The 20,531-nt window shown below is 43.5% G+C and overlaps 1 protein-coding gene across 1 annotated transcript in view; it reads left to right on the top strand.

Annotated features, from left to right (window-relative positions):
• The window catches only part of PLEKHG7 (pleckstrin homology and RhoGEF domain containing G7), a gene marked incomplete at both ends in the record, with an annotated part of 62,865 nt that extends 42,546 nt beyond the window's left edge, over positions 1–20,319 (top strand). Inside the window, 12 exon segments of the mRNA XM_080810206.1 lie at positions 2,035–2,157; positions 8,198–8,218; positions 8,222–8,251; positions 8,254–8,371; positions 10,131–10,141; positions 10,145–10,168; positions 10,170–10,187; positions 10,191–10,247; positions 10,606–10,687; positions 19,110–19,207; positions 20,216–20,282; positions 20,285–20,319. Coding sequence (XP_080666332.1) covers positions 2,035–2,157; positions 8,198–8,218; positions 8,222–8,251; positions 8,254–8,371; positions 10,131–10,141; positions 10,145–10,168; positions 10,170–10,187; positions 10,191–10,247; positions 10,606–10,687; positions 19,110–19,207; positions 20,216–20,282; positions 20,285–20,319 — 684 coding nt within the window.
• Between the last annotated feature and the right edge of the window lie 212 nt (positions 20,320–20,531).

Raw genomic sequence — 20,531 nt, 5'->3', positions numbered from 1 at the left:
GCTCTCAGAAAAGAACAAAATAAACCTTCACATCTATCAACACCCTTAGTAAGACTTCTGTGTGAAGGAGAAGAGAAGAGAACCTACACCTTTGGTTTGAGAGATACTATTTATTTCCTGAGTAAATATTTGGACCTCCTCCCCCACTTTTTTACTTCGACCTTTTAAACCCAGCCCCTCCTCATGGAGCAAGATTTTAATTTTTACAACCATTCAAAAAAACCCCGTAGATTGAGATTTACTGAGCACTTACTAAGTGCCTAGGTGTGGGGCTGAGACCCTGTACACGCTAATCTGTAGAATTAGACGCTGTCCCTAGTTTGGGGGAGTTTTCAGTCCAGTGGGGGAGAAACGGATGTGATAATGATGCCAATGATATCATCCAATTGAGATAAATGCCGAGGAGAAAGGAGCATAGATATCATGAAAGAAGGCTTCTAAGTTGGGGCAGATGGCAAGATTTTACAGATAGGAGATTCTTTGCAATGATGCTCAAGGTGAGAGATGAAGGAGTATTTAATACAGTGAAACAAGCATGAAGTTAGGTGAAAGTAACGAGATCTTTGGTCACCTCTGAGAACAGATTTGAGTAAGAAATGCTTTGAAAAACAAGGGAAAGAATGTAGTGCTGGGAATTAGATAAACATCTCAGGATCTCTCAATCCTTCAGAACATGTTTGAATTCAGTTTTTAGTAAATAGTCTGGAGAAACATCCACTTCTCCTCAAAACACATAAGTTATATTCGTCTGCTGGGGCGGCTATAACAAACTGTCATAGAGTGGGCAGCTTTTAAACAACAGAAATGTATTTCTCATCGTTCCAGAAGGTGGAAGTCCGAGACCTGGTCGCCAGCATGGTCAAGAGAGGGTCCTCTTCTGGGTTGCAGACTTCCCATTGTATCCTCACATGGCAGAAGGAGCCAGAGATCTCTCTGGAGCATCTTTTAGAAAGGCACTGAACCCATTCACAAGGGCTCCATGCTCATGACCTGGTCTCCCAAGGGCCCACCTCTGAATACAGTCACACTAGGGCTTAGTATTTCACATGTGAATTTGAAAGGACACAAATATTCAGACCATAGCATAAGAGCACTTGTAGCCTACCAAAGCATGGGGCATCAATAGACTTTTTTTTTTTTAAAGATTTTATTTATTTATTTGACAGACAGAGATCACAAGTAGACAGAGAGGTGGGCAGAGAGAGAGGAGGAAGCAGGCCCCCCGCCAAGCAGAGAGCCCAATGCGGGGCTCAACCCCAGGACCCTGAGATCATGACCTGAACTGAAGACAGAAGCTTTAATCCACTGAGCCACCCAGGCGCCCCCCATTACTCATTATTTTAATCAATAAATCTATCAAGGAGCACATAGGTATAGCAACATGGCAGGCGCTATGGAATTCCAAGGAGAGTGTCTCCCAGTAAGGAGGCAGAAGCTTTGGCTTTGAAGGAAGAGTAACCCTCTTTCCTAAGAACCCCTTCCCTGAGTCAGTGGCCTGTCCAGTGTGTGCTCAGTTTGACCCTTACCTATGTAAGCATATACGTACAGATTGCCATCTGCCTTATTTGAAAATAAACTTGTGTTGGCTTACCCGTGTGAAGTCACTGTAGCAGGTTTAAGACCCGACCAAAGTTCTATAAGATTAAAGTAACAACATTGAACTCTTCATCAGATTTTCTACAAGAACAGTGAGGTGCCCCAAATTTAATGATGTATTTTTAGGAGCCAGCAGGTGAATTAAGTTTGTGGGTAATTGGGAGGACTATCGGATGAAGAGTTCAATGTTATTTCTTTAATCACGTACGACTGACGCCAGTTTAACATCAACCAACACGAGCACGGAAATCCAAGGTGATGTTGGTGGTTGGGACCCATGCAGATGCGTAGGTCTCAACAAAGCATAAACGGAAGTCAAGGGTGAATTAAACTAAGATGTTTTACATAGAATTTCCTTTAAGTATGAGGGGTTGGGAGGAGCTAGTTTATTGAGGAGTTACCTGCTGATGATGGGAATACCATTTTTCGTTTAAAAAGTGTTCATCCGGAAGACAACCTGTTTCCATCCACAGGGTCATAGCTCCTGCTGATCCCGGAGTTCCTCAGTCGCTGTCTTTTGAGAGCCTGAGGCAGAGAGATAACTTTGGAATTTATTTGAAAGTAAAGCACCATTTTCTTTTATATTTTTCCTAGGACTCTTTGGATGTAATGGGTACTAGGAATTATTACACCTAATTAAATGGGAAAGAAGAAAAATAAATGATCAACAATACATTTTAACTACAAATCTGCTTTCCCCATAAATGCATGATCCACTACCCACTTAGGAATTTTACATGGTGCATATCTGGAAACATTAGCTCATCATTCCTGAAATTTGGGCAGGGCTTCAAAATGCTTGATTTGTTCATTGTTTTGGGTTTTGGGTTTTTTGGGGTTATTTTTTTTTTTGCTGAAGAAATTGGCACATTGTAAGGACAAAATGGACCAAGAATCAAGCTTTGTTTGTGAACAGAAGTTAGGCTTTCATAGGATTTGGTCCTAGGAAAATCCTACTGCACAAAAGCCCAGAGCCCTGTTTGCACTGTAGTCTATGGGAATGGCTGCCCCCGGAGCACATCATGGAGCACAAAGTAAATGTTGCCCCTGGGGTTGGACAACATGGCGACTATGGGTTCCAAAGCATCAGAACAACAAGGAATTTCTGCTGGGGAATGTAAGCATTTGCTTATAAGAAAAACTGAAACGAATTTTCCCTGACTTCCCTGGTTCCTTTGACCCCCCCCCCACCTCCAACTTTTGATATTTCTTTAGCCTTGAGCTGTAACTTTTCAGCATCATGCCGGAGCCCTTCTGTGGGATCCAGAGAAGATGGTCCCAGCCTTTCCAGAAAACCAGCTCTGCCCTGCAGCTGCAAGAAGCGCCCCCCCGCCCCCACCCCAGAGCATCTCCTCAGAGGCATGGGAGGCAAAGCTATGGCTGTTCCCAAACCCTTTACCAGGAATCAGTGTGCCTTTGCCATGGCCCGGAGGTGCCAGAAAGCCTGGGTATGGTGGGGCCAAGAAAAGAGGAAAGATCTTTGGGAACAAACTTGGCTCCCCATTTTTGTAGCTTCAGCCTTTTGGCCTGTTTCATTTGCTGCTCAAACTGAAAGCTCATTAGAGTTCCAAATGAATGAATAATGCTGTTGCAAAAGTTTTCCCTGGAAGCTGACGGATTGGACTCCTGGCCAGGTCCCCAAACTGGGGAGGATCCAGGTCCGCTGCTCTCCCTTCCAAGCTAAGGCAGAGATGAATTTAACCAGGCTCAGCCACTGCTTTCAAGTAACTATGCAACACCCCGTATCAACTGGTTTACATTTACTTGTGAATAACGTATAGCACTGGAGATATTTAGGGAAAAGAACTAGGGGGTGCCATGTTGTAGTGACAACGTAGAATATTTTTACAACACGTGATGCTTTACCAGGCACTTGCTCAAACATCTCTTTTACTCCTTAGCACAAAGCTATGAAGGTGATTACATTGTCCCCATATGTCCCTGAGGCTCAGAAAGATTGTGTCACTTTACAAGGTCACATGGCCAGTAGGTGGCCAAAAAGGACCTGGATAAATGTCTTCAAGCAAAAAGAAAAAAAAACAATGGTCTTCATACCAGAACTATTTCTAAGACTTCAGGGCAATTTCCTGTTGCTGGGGCGCTGTTAGCTTCATAAGACAAAGCTGAGGAATCAGGGGAGGCTTTGGAGGAATAAGAGGTGCACCTGCCCTCCACAGCCCCATAGTACAGAACAAAAGCATCATCACCTATAGTTAATTTTATATATTATAACATAATATAATATATAATACACATTATATATTATATATAATAGAGTGTATACTATATAATAATATATAATATATAATTAAAATAGAGTATATTATTAAAATATACAAAAAATACAATTATACACATGTTTATAATATGTAATAAATACAGAATAACATAATAATTATAATATATGTAATTAAAATACATAGTAATAACATGTAATACAATAATAATAAAAAATAAAATATAATACATAATAATAATGGTAATACATAATAGTAGTAATCAAAGTGAAAAGGTGACTCCTTCTGGAGCCCGTGCGATGGCCAGGCCCTGTGCTGCCTGCTGGTCATCTATGATCTCTTTGTCTATACAACCCCCCTGTGAGATCTGACATGATCCCCATTTTTCAGGAGTTTAGACGAATGAGGCAACTTGCTGGAAGCTATGGTCATTCTGGGCAGAGGCAGGAGGGATTCGAGCTCAGTGCCGTCGGAAGCTGACTCTGCCCTGATCTAAGCAGTGGGGCTGGAGAACTGGACTCTGTCATGCTAGGGGCTGCCTGGAACGGGGCGGTGAAGGCGCTGGGATGAATTTACCCTCCGAACCACATGGGGCCGGGATTGAAAAGGGTCTGTATGTACTGGAGGAGAACACTGATGGGAGTCGAATTCTCTCTGCTCTTTCCTAGATGGTTGGGATGGAACAGGGACAGACTGGGTGCTTACTGTGAGGCCTATTTGTGTGCTTCAACTGAACAAGAGCTAAGGGCTCTGCCTGCTGTAGACTGAGTGTTCAAGAAATGCCAACTCCTGTTCTGGGCATTTTTTTTTTTAAGATTTTATTTATTTATTTGACAGACAGAGATCACAAGTAGGCAGCGAGGCAGGCAGAGAGAGAGGAGGAAGCAGGCTCCCCGCTGAGCAGAGAGCCCGATGCAGGGCTCGATCCCAGGACCCTGAGATCATGACCTGAGCCGAAGGCAGAGGCTTTAACCCACGGAGCCACCCAGGCGCCCCGCGTTCTAGGCATTCTGTGTAGATTAACTCATCAAAACTCCTCAGCAACCTGACAAGGTCGTCGCTCTTGTTCTCCGCATTTCACAGATGAGGCTGAAGGAGCTTCTGTAAATTTCCCAAGATTCCATGGACGCTGGCTGCTCAGCCCAATGCTACCTCCCCACAGACAGATTTATGAGAAGAATGTTTTCATCTGAGGCCCTGAATTCCTTTCACCGTCCCCCTAAACACACTGGATACTTTTCATAAAACAAAAGCAGGCTCCATTGATCTATATACTCTTCCATGAAAAGGCCTTTTATGTCCCATCTTCCTTGGCAGACATTGTTCTTTTCTTCCCTAATGCGCCTAAAAAAATAAAGCCAATAGGGAGATAAAAGTAAAACTTAGAGCTACTTTTAGAATCATCAAATATCTTTCTTCTCTTCTCTGAAGCCTTTCAAAACTCTAAAATCTTCCAATTATCCCTGCCTGGATCTTTGACTCAATTGTTCACCACTGATGCTTCTTGCCTGATCGTTATGTGGTGGGGGGGGGGGGGATTGGATGTTTTTATACTTACCTGAATACCAGTGGGTGCTGGCAGCCCGCACTGTCCCCTGAGGTGTGAAAATCTGGGGCAATGACCCAGGGCTGTGCTTTGAGGAAATCCGTTACTGGAGCTCGCAGGCACCCCAGCTGGAACGCGGCTGCCAGTAAGTCCGCACGCAAGTCAGCCCCGAAGGCCAGGGGGGAAGGACCCACCCCACCCCCACCATGCCGTGCGCCTCTTCTCTCCACTGGTTCTACCCCCAGCCTTCCGCCCCTGCAGTTCCTGCTTCCTTCTCCTTCCTTACACCCTTGATCAGAATCACAGTTGTTTTGAGCTGGATGAGAACTTGGAAGTGATCTAGTACCTTCCACCATTTTCCAAAAGAGGAATCTGGGATACCGAGAAGAGAAGGTAGTCCCGCGGCAAGCCTTGAAGCCTGGCTCCACCCACCCCGCCCCACCCCCCACCACCGTGTACTCACTTTCATGACCTGCCATCTGTCTGGGGGGAAGTGAAAAGACCAGGTCTGGCAGAATGCCTGTGAGGAAAGAGCCCGGAATGTTTTCAGAAGAAACAACTTTGATAAAGCTGCTAGTGTGGGCGGACAAGAGCCCCATGGATGGGGTCAAACTTGGAAAGACAGGCGCAGGGCCGCGTGGGTGGCTCAGTGGGTTAAAGCCTCTGCCTTCGGCTCGGGTCATGATCCCAGGGTCCTGGGATTGAGCCCCGCATCGGGCTCTCTGCTCAGCAGGGAGCCTGTTTCCTCCTTTCTCTGCCTGCCTCTCCACCTATTTGTGATCTTGTGATCTCTGTCTGTCAGATAGATGAATAAAATCTTTAAAAAAAAAAAAAAAAAAGAAAGAAAGACAGGCGCAAATTGCTAAGCCTGAGGCTGGTAGAGAAAAGGCAAATTCAGGGGTAAGAGAGAGAAAGAGCTCTCTTTTCAGAGAAGAGATTGGAACCAGAAAAATGGTGGCGGGGAGGCTGTGGGGTGTGTCTTCGATCCCCTCCCCCAACCCAAAATCTTCAGTGAAATTAAACGTTAAATAATAATTCATAACTCAAAAAGTGTTTGGCATGAGTGGGTTTACACTGGAAACCAACACGGGAAACCAACCAAAGATCTTAACTCGGCGTTTGGCCCATGATGCTCAAGAAAGAAATAGTGTGGGGACAACAGGATTTCAGAAGCCAGAGAAAGCCGTTGGAACTCAGGATCTGCAGGAGGGCTTTGGACTTCCTTGGGCCATGGAGCCCATTGTATCCCGATCTCCAAAATGCAAAGGCTGACATCTGGGCATGAAGATGGACACGGCTGTCTTTGGGGAAGCAGGGGCAGCCTCTACGGTATGCCTTGGTCCACTTGGTCCTCACTTCAGGGCCATGAGACAAAGAATTTAACCTGGACCTAGGCTGATCATGAAAGTGGGAAGAGGTAATAGCCTACAGCAGGAAAGATATGTCATTAAGGGTAGGACCCTTTTACACCTCAACGCAGGTGTGAGTGGGTGGGAGAAGGGAAGAGGAAGAGGAAGATGGCACCTGTGTGTACAGTAGCCAGAGACTTGGCTCAGTGCCATGTGTCACCAAAGGCCAGGGCCCCTCGAGACAGTGCCACATTCAGAGAAACAGTCCAGCCTATGAAACAGATGAAGGAGCTATTCTCATGTATACTTGTATTTCTCAAATCTTTTTATGGCAATCCGGGTACGACCCACAGCAGTACTTACTAAGATTCCTTTTCCTGTCTTCCCAGTTGCCCGCACATCCAGCAAAGGCTTCCTGATCCAATCTCTCGCTATTGAAAATGGTCTTTGTCTTTATCCCTCCCCTCCCAGCTCTCTGCTCTGTATCCTGGAGATCAGTTCAGCCTCTTTGACTCGTGTTTTCATTTTCTCTTCTTTATCCTGATTCTCAGCAACAACGGAGACTCAAGAAACTGCCCCAACGAGCAAAAAGTCCTTCCTTTCCTTTCCACCCTCTGGTGGGCATCCTCAGCTTTTCCGTAAATCACAATGAGGATGGGAGCAGAGCTGGTGAAGCCAGAACTCTCCCCCAAGGGCCCGGGAAGAAGGAAGAAGCCAATGAGCAAAACTAAACTCAAGTGAGAAGAGTGAATGAAGCTGGGGCACGTGTGTTAATACATCTCATCACCGCACTGATGGCGCACGCATTCTCTAGGAGAATGAAATCACAGATTTCAAACTTCTCCTGTGCCTCAGAATCCTGACATTTCCCTGTTTAGGAGGATTGGGTGGTGGTGTCACGTGGAGGCCTGAGGACCGCTGCCTTTGTCACCACTGCTGGGAAGGCAAGCAGCTGAACGAGGATTCTTCCATTTCTTTAATTGGAGAGTAACAGGGTCAGTCTGTAATATTCGATAATACTTGTTAATCACGTTTAAGGACTCCATTTCCAACCCTGAATTTGGCGCTGGTAGGTAGCTATTTGCTGAAGACAGCTGACTATGGAATTTGCAAAACCAAAGTGTAGGCCACGGCTTATAACCTTTCCCAGCAAACTCACAAGTATGTTATGTAACTACTGAATAAAGTAAGAGTTTCCTGGCTTTTTTTTAAAGACTTTATTTCTCTGAGAGAGAGCGAGCGCATAAGTGGGGGCAGGGGCAGAGGGAGAGGGAGAAGCAGGCTCCTCGATGAGCAGGGAGCCTGATCCCGGGCTCGGTCCCAGGACCTGGGATCATGACCTGAGCCAAAGGCAGATGCTTAACCAACTGAACCCCCAGACAGCCCTGTAAGAGTTTCTGGAGTCCAGGCTTCTCAATGCCTCGATCGGAGAAGCCATATTCTGATACATCTGCTTTTGTCTTCCGCCGTGGTGTGAGCAAAATGAACAGTGAGGACGGCTGCTCTTGCCTTCAGTTGCGAGTGGGCCCCACTGCACAGGCTGACTTGGTACCCCTTGTTACTGAAGAATGTCTGGAAACAGAGTAAAGACTCAACAGAGGAAATCATGACCCACGCCATCAAGGAACAGGTGACGTCACTCAGTAAGTCCCTGAGGTAGGTGACCCAGAGCTCCAGTGTAGAGATGGGAGGCGGGGGGTCCTGTGACTGCTGGGAACCACTGGAGCTTCCATCCTGGAAGGTAATTCCATTAACATGAGGTCATGGCTCTCAAAAACCTGGATTCGAGTTTGAGTGCAGTGCAAATCAAACACGCGAAAGAATGGGCTCCAGTCACTTCCTGGCCGACCTTACGAGAACTCTAACAGCAAGTGTGTGAGGATGTGGCTCTGTCTCCAAGGCGTTCAGAAGTGAGTTCAGGCAGGAAAAGACCTACTTCCCAGATGATTGAAGGCACTTTGTTTTTAACAGCCATTCAGAACCCACGCACAAAGCAAATGGGGGTAAACACCACAGGGAGACTTTCCGGAGGATAAATTACCATTCATCATTTTTTTTTAAGGTCGCTGAAATCCAGGGCCAATGTCAAATTATGCCAATTGCAATCTCAAGAACTGAAATTTGGGACTAGGAACTAAGCGAGCCCTATGATGACTTAATTCGTGGAGATGTGTATAATAATTTAATTATTTGAATTTACAAATAAACCCTTGACATAGGCCTATAAACCAAGATTTTCTGGGAAGCATCCAAAGAGAACCACTCAAATTGATTATCAGTTGCACAGATATATATTTTTTTTTATTTTTTTTTTTGCAATTTCAGAAGTAAAATGACCATTCAGTTGGGAGTTTCTTTCCTCTTTTTAAATTTTTTGTTCAAATTCTAAAATGACCCAAGGAACTAGAATTGAGCTTATTAACGAGCAAAACAGAAAGTCAATTAAACACAGACTTTTCAAAGCTTTGAATGTCATTTTGGAGATTATGACTCATTTTGATAGGTGTGTGAGAAGACAACAGCATTTCTTCCGGAGGCTTCTCAATAAAATATGGATCCTTGTCATTGAGGGAAGACATTCCTGTGGGCCTCCTGTAAGTCTATGAGCTTAAAGACGACAAATTCTCAAGAATCCCGCCCACCATGTGATGCTATGGGTCTATGACTTGTCCTTCATATTCCCAAAAATTATTTCAAAACCTCAATAGTAGTAAGTTATTTTTAAATGTTAGAAAATTAATACAAATCTTCAGAAGAGAAAATGAGTTCTTCTCAAAAAACAGTAGTCATTCTTATCATGAAGTGGATGTAGGTTTTACAATTAGTAAAAAACAAGATATGTTTGTCCTTGTTCATATGATTTGTTCCCCCACTAATTAAATGCCATATGGTTCAGGGATATGATAAAGCTACCAAAGGCTTTATTAGTATTTTTGAAATAAAAATGCACAATACATTTCCAACTTACTGAGTTACATTAGTTAAGCTTCGTTTTTCTCTGCAAGAGGCTGATTTCAAATGAGTTTTTCTAAGACATCTAAGCAGCAAGCAGTATGTTAAATGAATGTAAGATACGGTTTGGCTCCAAGGGCAGTCAATATCTCTAAATGATTACTGTGGATCTTGGTTAAATTTTATGCTATAATGTCACATGCATTTAAGACTTTATTAATTGTGGGGCGCCTGGATGGCTCAGTGGTTCAAGTCTCTGCCTTCGGCTCAGGCCAAGATCTCAAGGTCCTGGGATCGAGCCCCACATCCGACTTTCTGCTCAGCGGGGAGCCTGCTTCCCCCTCTCTCTCTGCCTGCCTCTCTGCCTACTTGTGATTTCTCTCTCTGTCAAATAAATAAATAAAATCTTGGGAAAAAAAAAAGACTTATTGATTGTGTCTTGTTTTTCAGGGGATCTTGAGTGAAAAGTGGAGTGGCTTGACAATTTCCCAAAAATGTAGACGTCTATAGGAGATTATAATGTGGCCTCCATTATGGGGTAGTGATAAAATATTCTTCATTCCAGAAGTACACAAAGGATCAGTTGGGTCTTACGTCCTTTTCCAGAAGTTTGGCATTTAGGTGGAAATTAACACACTAGCCTTAGAAAGTCCCCAGCTGTCCACTTTAATAAGAAATCTAATTTTATGGACAAGAAGTGAAGCCTTCATCCACGTGGCATTATATGTGGGAGGCAGACATCCTCAGCCATTCTCGGGGATGGCCCTTCTGAGTGGTTTTCCATTCTGTCCCATTCCCGTGTCTGTCTTCCAGCATTTTCAAATGTCTCAAACCTTCTAGACAGAATGCATTGCCCCAGCTACTGCAGTATGTTCTCTTTCCATCCATAACAGTATCTCTGTGATTTTCTCCCTTGTTTTCCAAGGGCTTGGAACATATTTTTAAAGAACACACAGCAGAAAACATCTTGTCACTAACCAACAGACCCCTTCTCCATGAAGAAAAATTAAAAAAACAATTTTTAATTACTCTTTTTTTTAATTTTTTTTTAAATTACTCTTGCAGGTAAATTACTGCTTCCTTTAAAAACTCAACATCTTTGCTACCTTGTAACTTGTCCGATCATTGCAAAGGGCAGTGTGGGAGGAATCGTATTTGCCTCTCTATGGCCAACGCAAAGCGATCTGTGATTCAGAGCCTCCTAGGGACTCGCCCAGACTCTACAGAACTAGCCACATGTCCTCCATTTTCTCTTTGTGAGGTGAGATAACCATGTCTATCTCATAAGGTTGTTGGTCAAATGAAACAATAGACATGAAGAGTTAGCACGTGGTCTGAAGTAGACTAGACACTTGACGTGCCCTGTTGTCATCATGGCTTTACTCCTCCAGTGGGCAGGGCTACCATCCCATCAGTGGCTTGGGACACTGTTATGTAATACACATTGTGCTAGGTGGGTACCATTGGAGGCTACAAAGTACTTGTTCTGCAGAATCCTTTCTTTCCCTCTAGTTGGGGAGCTCTGCCATGGTGAGCAGACCTGCAGTGTAAATCCAGAAAAGCAAAGAGTCTCTGAAGTTGGAGGAACTGAGCAAGGCATTGTGTGGTCCATGAGGCTGCAGGTGAACTTGAAGGGGGAGGGGTAGAAAGGATGGAGGTCCCTGCAAGGACAGGAGGGATGACCTCTCAGATGAAGAGCCTAGAGGGAGAAAGGCTTGGAGGCAGAAGCCACCCAAGAGTGTAAATTCTGGTAGTGTGGAGGTTCAGAGGGCAAACCTCCCCCCACCCCACCCCCTCCTGAGGGCCAGGCCCACTTCCTAGCTCAGCCAGCTCTGCCTGTGTGACCGTAGGCCCCTTACAGCAATCGTGCCACACTGCCATTTCCTTCCTTTGTCGTGCGGATTCAGTGAGCTGACAGATGGATGGCTACTTGAAGAATGGCTGGCACTGAGTCAGTCAGTGCCCAATAAATACCATCATGGTCAGACAGGCTGAAATAAGATCTGCAGTCAGTCACTCGTCTCTGCACAAACTCTGAGTGGGTCACCCGCTATGTGGGAAGCTGTGCAGGACATGGGGTGGCCTATTCATGGTAGCGTGGTCCCATGGGGCAGTGCTGGGCAAGAATGCCTTATTGAACACACATTGCTAAGAATCCGCCATATTGCAGGTCTCGCGTAAGAGAGCAGGTTGGGACCCAACACGCACCTGGCAACTGCTGACAAGGAAGGATAGACGCGCCCAGCATTTACACCCACGGGCTGCTTCCCGCATGTTCTCCTTTCAGTAAATTATGCAGAGAAGTTACACTGAATCCCATTGTATAGGTGAGGAATCTGGGGCTCAGGGAGGTTCAGCAATCGTGCTCAAGTTCACTTGGCACATTAAACGGCAGAGACCAGACCCATGCCAGGCCACCGCAGCCAAGGAGGCTTCCAGAATCAGAGCCACTGGCTTGGAATCCAAGCAGAGGGACCCAGCCGGGAAACTGCTGGCAACGAGAAGTCATTGAGCTCTTAGACAGGAATGTGATGGGTTTCAAATACAGCTGAAGAAAGAGATATCAGAAGCAAAGCACAAAATGGTGCAGGGGAGGGGACCAAAGTCAAGAGACCAGCCGGAAGCTTCTCAGGGAAGCAGGGTGAGGTGAGACGAGCAGGGGCCTGGGTTTCGCAACTGTTCTTAATCAGGAGGCCACACCCTGCCCACTTCCATTTGAAAAGATGATGATTTTAATTTTCTTTGATGTTAGTCACCACTTCAAAAATAATTATACATGACAAAACCAAGTCAAAGTAATGAAATAAAACAACTCCTCACGCAAACTGCCTTTCCCTCCAAAATCGACCCTCACCTGGAATTATCAGAGATTTTGATTTGCACCCTCCCTCTATTCACCAACTTCCCAGCACTGTGAGGTGCACTGACCTACCCTAAAATGTTAGGTACTTGCATAAATAGAAAAAGATAAATGTGAGAGGTGTTTCAAAGGCAAAGGCAGGAGGACTTGAGGATTGTTAAAGTGGGTAGAGGAAATGAGTCGAAGACACCCTCGGGTGCCCTCATCTATGTGCCCGAAAGGTTGGTTGAGCAACACTGCAGGCAAAGGGAGTGAGTCGGGTGGTCAATTTTAGGGTTCAGGTGTGGGCATGATAGGTCATGTGGAAGCTGGATGAACACGCCCATGGCCATCTCTCGGCGGAAAGCCTTGTCAGATGTGCACTCATGCAGCACACGGGATCGGGGTGCTTGTCACAGAAGCATGGGTGGGAGACTGGCTCTGCCATCCCTGGGGAATTGCTTCTTCCGCATGGTCCAAGATGAGTCACCAATCAGTGTGTCTCCATGCAAGCAGGTGGGAAAGCGAAGAGGGAACAGATCAGAGCCCTGCTGTTTAAGGACAGGACCCAGAAGCTGCACACTTTTGTTTCTATCCACTGGTCAGATTTCGTCACTTGGTCATATTTAGCTACAAGGGAAGCTGGGAGATGGAGTACTTGCTGGAAGGTGGACACGGAGCCACTAAAACTCAGCAATTCTATTACAACAAAGGAGGGGGGAATGGTTTTTAAGGGACAACCAGCAAGCAGTCTTTGGGGCAGCCTGATTTGCACAAAGTTTCTAATAGTAATGGAATACAATTTAAAAAAATTTTTTTCAAGGACAATTCAAGATTGAATAAAATATGTGGTATCTTGGCCATGCAAATATAGAATCTTTCCTCTAAACTTAAAAGAGGGGAGAAAATAGAAATGAGTCCTTACTATTTTATCTATTGACTTAACCTTAGCCACACAGTTTCCTGCATGTGAGAAAGAACTTCTAGAAAAATATTAATCAATTTTTCTGATTTTTCTTGTATTTACTTTAAACTTCTGTCTCAACTGCCTCCGAACAGACTGCCTATTCCTCTAAAATCATTTCCATTTAACCACGTCCATTTCTAATTTCTAAGGGATAGAGTAGAATAGGGAGGGGATTCCTGATTCTACTGTTTGATTTCTCTCCTCCTACTATCCCCTTCTTAAGGAGAAGTATAAAAGCCCATTTGCCTTAAGTAATGCAAAAAGTGATATCAGAAAAGTTTGTAAATATAAAGCTACATGATGAATATTTAAATATGTACAGACACATTGCACAACTCAGGAAAAAATTCACTTTAATGACTATCTTAATCAGCTAGAGCTGTCATGAAAACATACCACAGACTGGGCCACTTAAAGAACAGAATGTTATTTCTCACAGTTCCAGAAGTCCACAACCAAGTTGCCCGTTGATGAGGTTTCTGGTGAGGGCTCTCTTCTCAGCTTGCAGACGGCCTCCTTCTGTGTCCCCACGTGGCAGAGAGAGAGGGCGTATGCTCTAATGATGGCACTAATCCTACTGGATCAGGGTTCCACTCTTGTGCCTTCATTTAATCTTACTCACCCACTCCTAACATAGCCACATTGGAGGTTAGGGCTTCGGACACAGGAGCTTGGGGGGTGGGGGTGGAGGGGATACATAATTCCGTTCACAGCAATAACAACATGCCTTTTTCCTAGCCACATGTATCTTTGCCAGTGACTGCCCAGATGAGTCAAAAGGCAAAAATAAAGCAAGTTCCATTAGTTGATAGATGTGTCCTAGGCTTTGCTGAAACCACTGCAAACACCATCCGAGCTATCTTAACTCCACAAGAAATGCATCACAAATACCATGTCTTTAAAGCTGGAAGCATGGGCTCCCATCGAGTCTCTGCTTCAGGGAGAAATCAATTCAACAGTAATGCAGTTTTCTGATGCACATGATTGGAGCTTCCTAAGGTGTAAGCCTGGTTTGCCCTGACACCCACCCTGTCTTGTTTTCTAAGGGATTCTTTGATTTGAAAAACACCTTCTCCTTACTATTTCCAGCCCCCATTTCACCTTCTTTTTTCCCTCAGAAAGCACCAGATTCCTACATGTTTATCTGTTACTCTTTGTTATGAAAACTGAGCACAACAAAAAGGTAAAATGCTGTTATTTCTAAATAAGTCTGCTAAATAAGGTTAGAAATATTCCCAGGTAAATTGTGTTAAAAATATAAAGGATGGCTAAACATCAGATTGGATTTCACCCTCTAAAAAATGGAGGCATTAAGAAATGCGGCTTTTTTTATAGTCCTCTAGCTCTAAACTGAAAAACAGTGCCAAAAGCAAGTTACATTTCTTTTCTTTTCTTTTTTTTTTTTTTTTTTTTGGCAAGTTACATTTCTTAAGGATGTCGAAGAATGTATACATTCTTAGAATGACTTAGTCTGTATATTTGTGAGGTGAGTGTGAAAAGCCTGGACTTTTGGCTTGACCTGTCCAAGCAAATGAAACCAAACTACTTTCATCCACGTTGGCCTTTGTTCATCAGCCATGGCAGTGTCACTGGTGTCGTGGTGAGCATCCCTGGCTTCCAGATTGCCCACCACAGCCAAAGCAGCCAGTGCATGGGGGGCTCTCTAAACCGTCTGCTGTCATGTGCTGAGGTGATCGCCACCCCTCCTCTAATTTGAAAGCTCACATGGTTCCTGAGAAATGATGATTTGGGAGCCCTGAGCTCTCAGTGTCCACCAAGAATGGCAGAAGACAACTGTGGAGAGCTGGCATCACAGACAAAATGAGCCAACTGGGGACTCAAGCCACAAAATCTCTTCTGAGAAGAGGGATTTTTCCCACTACTTAAGTATTAATGGTTCCATCATGGTGGTTGTTACCACACCTCAAGCCATGGGGTCTCGTGGTCCAGTCAAGGCTTTCTGTCTGATCTTCCGAGTCACAGTGTGCTCCCTGAGTGACATGTGCGAGTGGTAGCAGGAGGGGGACTCCCCAGGGCTCTCGGGCACATGCCCTCAGAGCGGGGAGGAGGAGCTGCAGTGTGTCTTAGGTCCTCAGAGAGAGCTCACGTTGTTTCATTCCACTTCTTTACCCAAGAACTCAGCCCTACAGAGACGTCAGATCGTGAACTAGGTAGTTCACATCTCTTAATAACGGAAGCTGCTAGATGGCATGTTGGTTAGTTGAGCTAAGTAATTTAAGGATCTTTAAGCAATAAAATAAGATACCCATTAATCCATCTGTGAAGAGTTGATCAGTGGGTGGGAAGGGCATGGGTGCTGCAGAATATTAAGTCACAGCTTTGAAAGTTGGATGGCCTCCTATTTTAAGCTACCCAGACAAGCGTGTCTGAACAAGTCAAGCTCTGGAAAATTACCATCCCCTTCAAAAACCGTGATGCTAACACAGTTTGCCTCCACTTCAAATAGCAGCACAAATCAGAGCACGAGAATTAAGGCAGCTCATAGTAACCATATTATCAGGTAATATGATGGTTTCATGTTTCACAACTTGATTCCAAAATAAGTAATGTTATCTGTTTTAAATTCCTTTCTATTTTGTTTCCTCTTTGCTATTTGAGGCACATGATATGTCATGCAAATCATAATCTTTGACACTTTTTTAAAACATTGAGCATCTTGGGGTACCTGGGTGTCTCAGTGGGTTAAAGCCTCTGCCTTCGGCTCAGGTCATGATCCCGGAGTCCTGAAATCAAGCCCCGCATCGGGCTCTCTGCTCAGCGGGGAGCCTGCTTCCTCCTCTCTCTCTCTGCCTACTTGTGATCTCTGTCTGTCAAATAAATAAAATCTTTAAAAAAAAAATTGAGCATCTTATATTCAGCATCTAAAATCATTCAGTTATTTGTAAATTATAGGCATGGAATTGATTTAGACTTAGTGTTAGATTCCATGGACAGAGCTGGCCAGAACAAGGCTCCCCTTTCTTTTTTCTTTTTTTTTTTTTTTAAAGATTTTATTTATTTCATTTTCCACTTTCACCAAGATTTGCTGAAATGTGACGTGGTCAGGCTGAAAGGCTGCGTATCTGAATTGGTTGGAACTGCTTGCAGTCTTTATAGACCAAAGTGTGCCTAAGCCAGAGGACGTTTCTAGAGAAATCCTAAATAGGGGCATCTCAGGGGAGCAAAGCCATTGCCTTGCAAGTGCACCCCCAGCCTTGTCCCTGTGGGAGCCTCCACCCTGCTCAGTGGATGGCAGAGCAGTGTAGACAGGCAGAGACTCAGTATGTGAGGCTTGGATGCACTTTTGTTTGCTTAGATTACTTTTTCACGGGGAGAAACATCATTAGCAGAGGCTATCCTAGGGCATGAATTTTCTTCTCTCACTACAGTGGCCATAGTTAGAAGATGATAAATGGACTTGAGGGGAGGAAGCTGTCAGAACCGCAGGGGAAGAGCAGAAGCAGCTGGGGCTTCGGGCTCAGGTTAGCGATGGCCCCGTCACCTTTAAAAACTCGACTTCCTGGGAGATCTCACATCACTGGATCACCTTGGGAAATACATGCTTTTTCTCCTCTAGTCTTTTTTTTTTTTTTTTAAATAAAAACAGTATTTTTTTAAAGCTATACATGCACCATTTTTTTGTTATTTTCTGATTTGTTACTACCAACTTGTTTTATATACACGTATTTTTTCCTTCTTCATTCTCCTCATCTAATTGTTTTGACTGTTGAGGTTAACAGTGCATGAACCAAAATAGCTATAGAATGGGAAAGAATAAAGGGTGAAAAAAGAAGAGATAGTGCTTTGGAGTGATTGACAACCCCGTCTCAAATCCTGGCTAAATCATTTACAAGCTGGGTGACCTTGGAAAAACTAAATCTGTTTCCTCATTCCTAAGTAAGAACTAGAGGACTTAGTCGGTTGCTGTGTGGTTTAAATGATACCCCCCACCCCCAAAAAGGAAAAAACAGCACAGTGCCCAGTACATAGTAAGGGCTTAATAAATGGTGTCAGTTATTATAATTATTATATTAGAATGTCAGGCAAGAAAAAGGGCAATTCTTGACCATATTATTTTCTCTCCTCATTTTGTTTTACACGCCTAGCTTGACCAATTCTTTTTGCTTATGAAGTCCCTTGTACCCATATACAAATCAAACAGATGAGGGATGCCTTGAAGAATTGAGAACTGCAGTTGCAGTTTTTGAGGAAAATGAATTCCAAAATCCAGCCAAGAACAACAACCTGGTCTGTAAAGCCTGACTTGCTACAGGGAATTTATAAGAAAAAAAATCAGGGAGTAAAACAAACCCAAGAGGTTTTTTCCAGAAAGTCATTTTAATAGTCCCTTCATCGCAGAGAAGCTGGACAGAATTTCATGACCTTAACAGACGTCACTGTGGCAGAATTTAGGCATTAGGAGGTTTAGACTACTATGAGTATTACCTGTGATGCTACAATGGCTCCTGCAGTTAAGAAAATAATAGTCTCGTATTTGCTTTGATTCTGAAATAAGGCCCAACCTCGATGAGTCAGAGTTAAACCCACACATTTCATCAAATACAAATAATGACAGCAGACAAGCATCAGTGTAAGGATCAGCCATGAATAAGAGTCTGTGCCTCCTCCTCCACCCTTAGGTTCTACCTAGTATGACCAGAAGACGAGCCTGGTTTGGCTGTTTGTTCCTAGATATGATTAACTATATAGGCTGCAGAATTTTACTCCCTATGTGGAATAAATAATTCAAGGGAGAAGATTTCCATTTAAAAGCTCCTGCTACATTTAGAAAAGAGGGGTGTGGTGGTGCCTGGGTGGCTCAGACAGTTAAGCTTCTGGCTTCAGCTCAGGTCACGATCCCAGGGTGCTGGGATCGAGCCCTGCATCTGGCTCCCTGCTCAGCGGGGAGCCTGCTTCTCCCAATCCCTCTGCCTGCTGCTCCCTGCTTGTGCTCGCTCCAAGGGATAAATAAAATTTTAGGGGAAAAAAAAAAGGAACTGCTTTCCCAGTATCTCCTGTCTTTTCTTTAAAAGACCAGCTAGGAAATGACAGAACAGACTGCTTTTTTTCAAGTGCAGAAACCTCACCAACACTTCTTTTTGTTTCACATCTTGCATAGTTTGGTAGAGGATGAACTTTGAGTCAATTTTTTGGCTGTTGTGAAGTGCTCAGATTCGGTATTTTTGTTACATCTTAATTTGTTTATAACCCTTGTTTTGCTATGATTTCACTTTAAATACAAAAGTAACATTTTAAAAAGGAGTGGTGGAAGCCAAAGAAACAATAGTTATTCTTTTCCATGTTTTATTGTCTGTATTTTACATACATACTATCCATCTAACATGCTAAATTTGTTCTAGAAGGTGCCTATTTTCCATCAGGTAAGCCATAATTGCATTTCATCAAGTCCCACTAATCTTTAGGTAAGGAAAAAAGGGTTTTCATATTAAGTGGGCTCTATTTGGACACAGCAGTGAAGTCTTGGTCTTGAAATCTTTTTCTTTTTTTGTAATCTACATAAACCTCCCATATTCATTGAAACAAACAAATACTCTAGGTTCTTGTACTGAGAATCTGGATTTCATATTAACGGATTTCTTTCATCTTTGTAATCTCTTTCCAGCATTCAGGACGAGAAATGCTTTCCTTGTACAACATGAAAACAGGTATGGACAGTGTATAGCACCATTCTTATTACAAGCCCAAACGGAAAACATCAAAGTATCTATTCGATTTTATAGGGTTGGATTCTTCAGACTTGATATAAGAGGGAGAAAAATCTCACTCCAACCCCCGTAAGTAATGGGAAATGGGAAATTTTGTATATTTCCTTTACCAGCTCTGAGAGACAGAAGTTAAGAGGGGAAGGATGTGGACATAAAGTCCATGTCATGCTGAGAAAGCTCAGGAGTTGTCGCTTCCTTACACTCTCACAGTTGACACAGCCCCCTTCATTTTCTCCTGGACCAGAAGCTCAAGGGCTGCCTCTAAGTTCTGCAGCTTATAGAACACAATGGGGGAAAGAACTGCTTTTGGATTGCATGACTGACTTCTAAGGTATTCCAATCAATTTTCAAGTGAAATGCAAGTGATGTGATGTCAGCTTAAATGAAGGGCTACTGCAATAATGAACCACCTCTGAAAATATGCCAGTGTTCAAAAAGAGAAAGGAAAATACACCAATGTTGATACAGCTATGGAGGGGGAAAGCGGTTGCCTGACTCTGGTTTCTCTATCTTAGCTGTTTCCATTTTTGTCTCTCCCCAGGAAGGTTTTCATCATAGCAGCAACACGGCCTGACAATTAATGCAGTATTTGCATTATTCTTAATAACTCAACTTCCTGCGTCACCTCCTCAGTCTGTTTTCCAAAGTACGCCACTATTTCCATACAAAATGGAAATTCAAGAAATTGAACTTTCAAACTATTTATACTCTCGGTGCTCATTTTTCTAATTAGTCATCATTGACTATTATGGTTCCTTGATTACTCATAACTGTTTTTCCAACTTCTTCCATACCATACTCATTTAATCCATTTGCACCTTCATGCATGATTACAGCTATTTTATGATATATTAGATTTAAGAAAGAAAATGGGAAATATGCAATGTTTCATTAGTCTTCAGTTTTAAAGAGCAAGTCAATAAATAAAAGGAAAATATTAGTCCAAATATGTGAAAAATTATCAACATTCTCCCTCTTCCCCCCCAATATATATTTTAAACAGGAAACATGGACGGCACAAATAACAGCAGCGGTCTCTTGCTTCACCAATAATCAGGAAACCAAGAATATATCTTTACATTGCCTGCAGAATCCTCTGACATTTAGGGACCTAAAACAAGTGGTGCATCTTTTTAGACATTAGGAATTAAGATATTCTTTCATTCAAACTTTTGTAATACTTAGTGATGAGCTAGAAGGAAATATGTATTTTAAAGGAGGTCCAGAATTTGAGAATTTGAGCCAAGAAAATCCTCACTATGGAGGAATAATGACTGCAACAAATCTGAACTCTGAGGAATTTTTTGGCAGGTACATAG

This window comes from Martes martes (assembly GCF_963455335.1).
Source record: "Martes martes genome assembly, chromosome: 8".
NCBI lineage: Eukaryota > Metazoa > Chordata > Mammalia > Carnivora > Mustelidae > Martes > Martes martes.
This window is presented reverse-complemented; position numbering and strand designations above follow the sequence as displayed.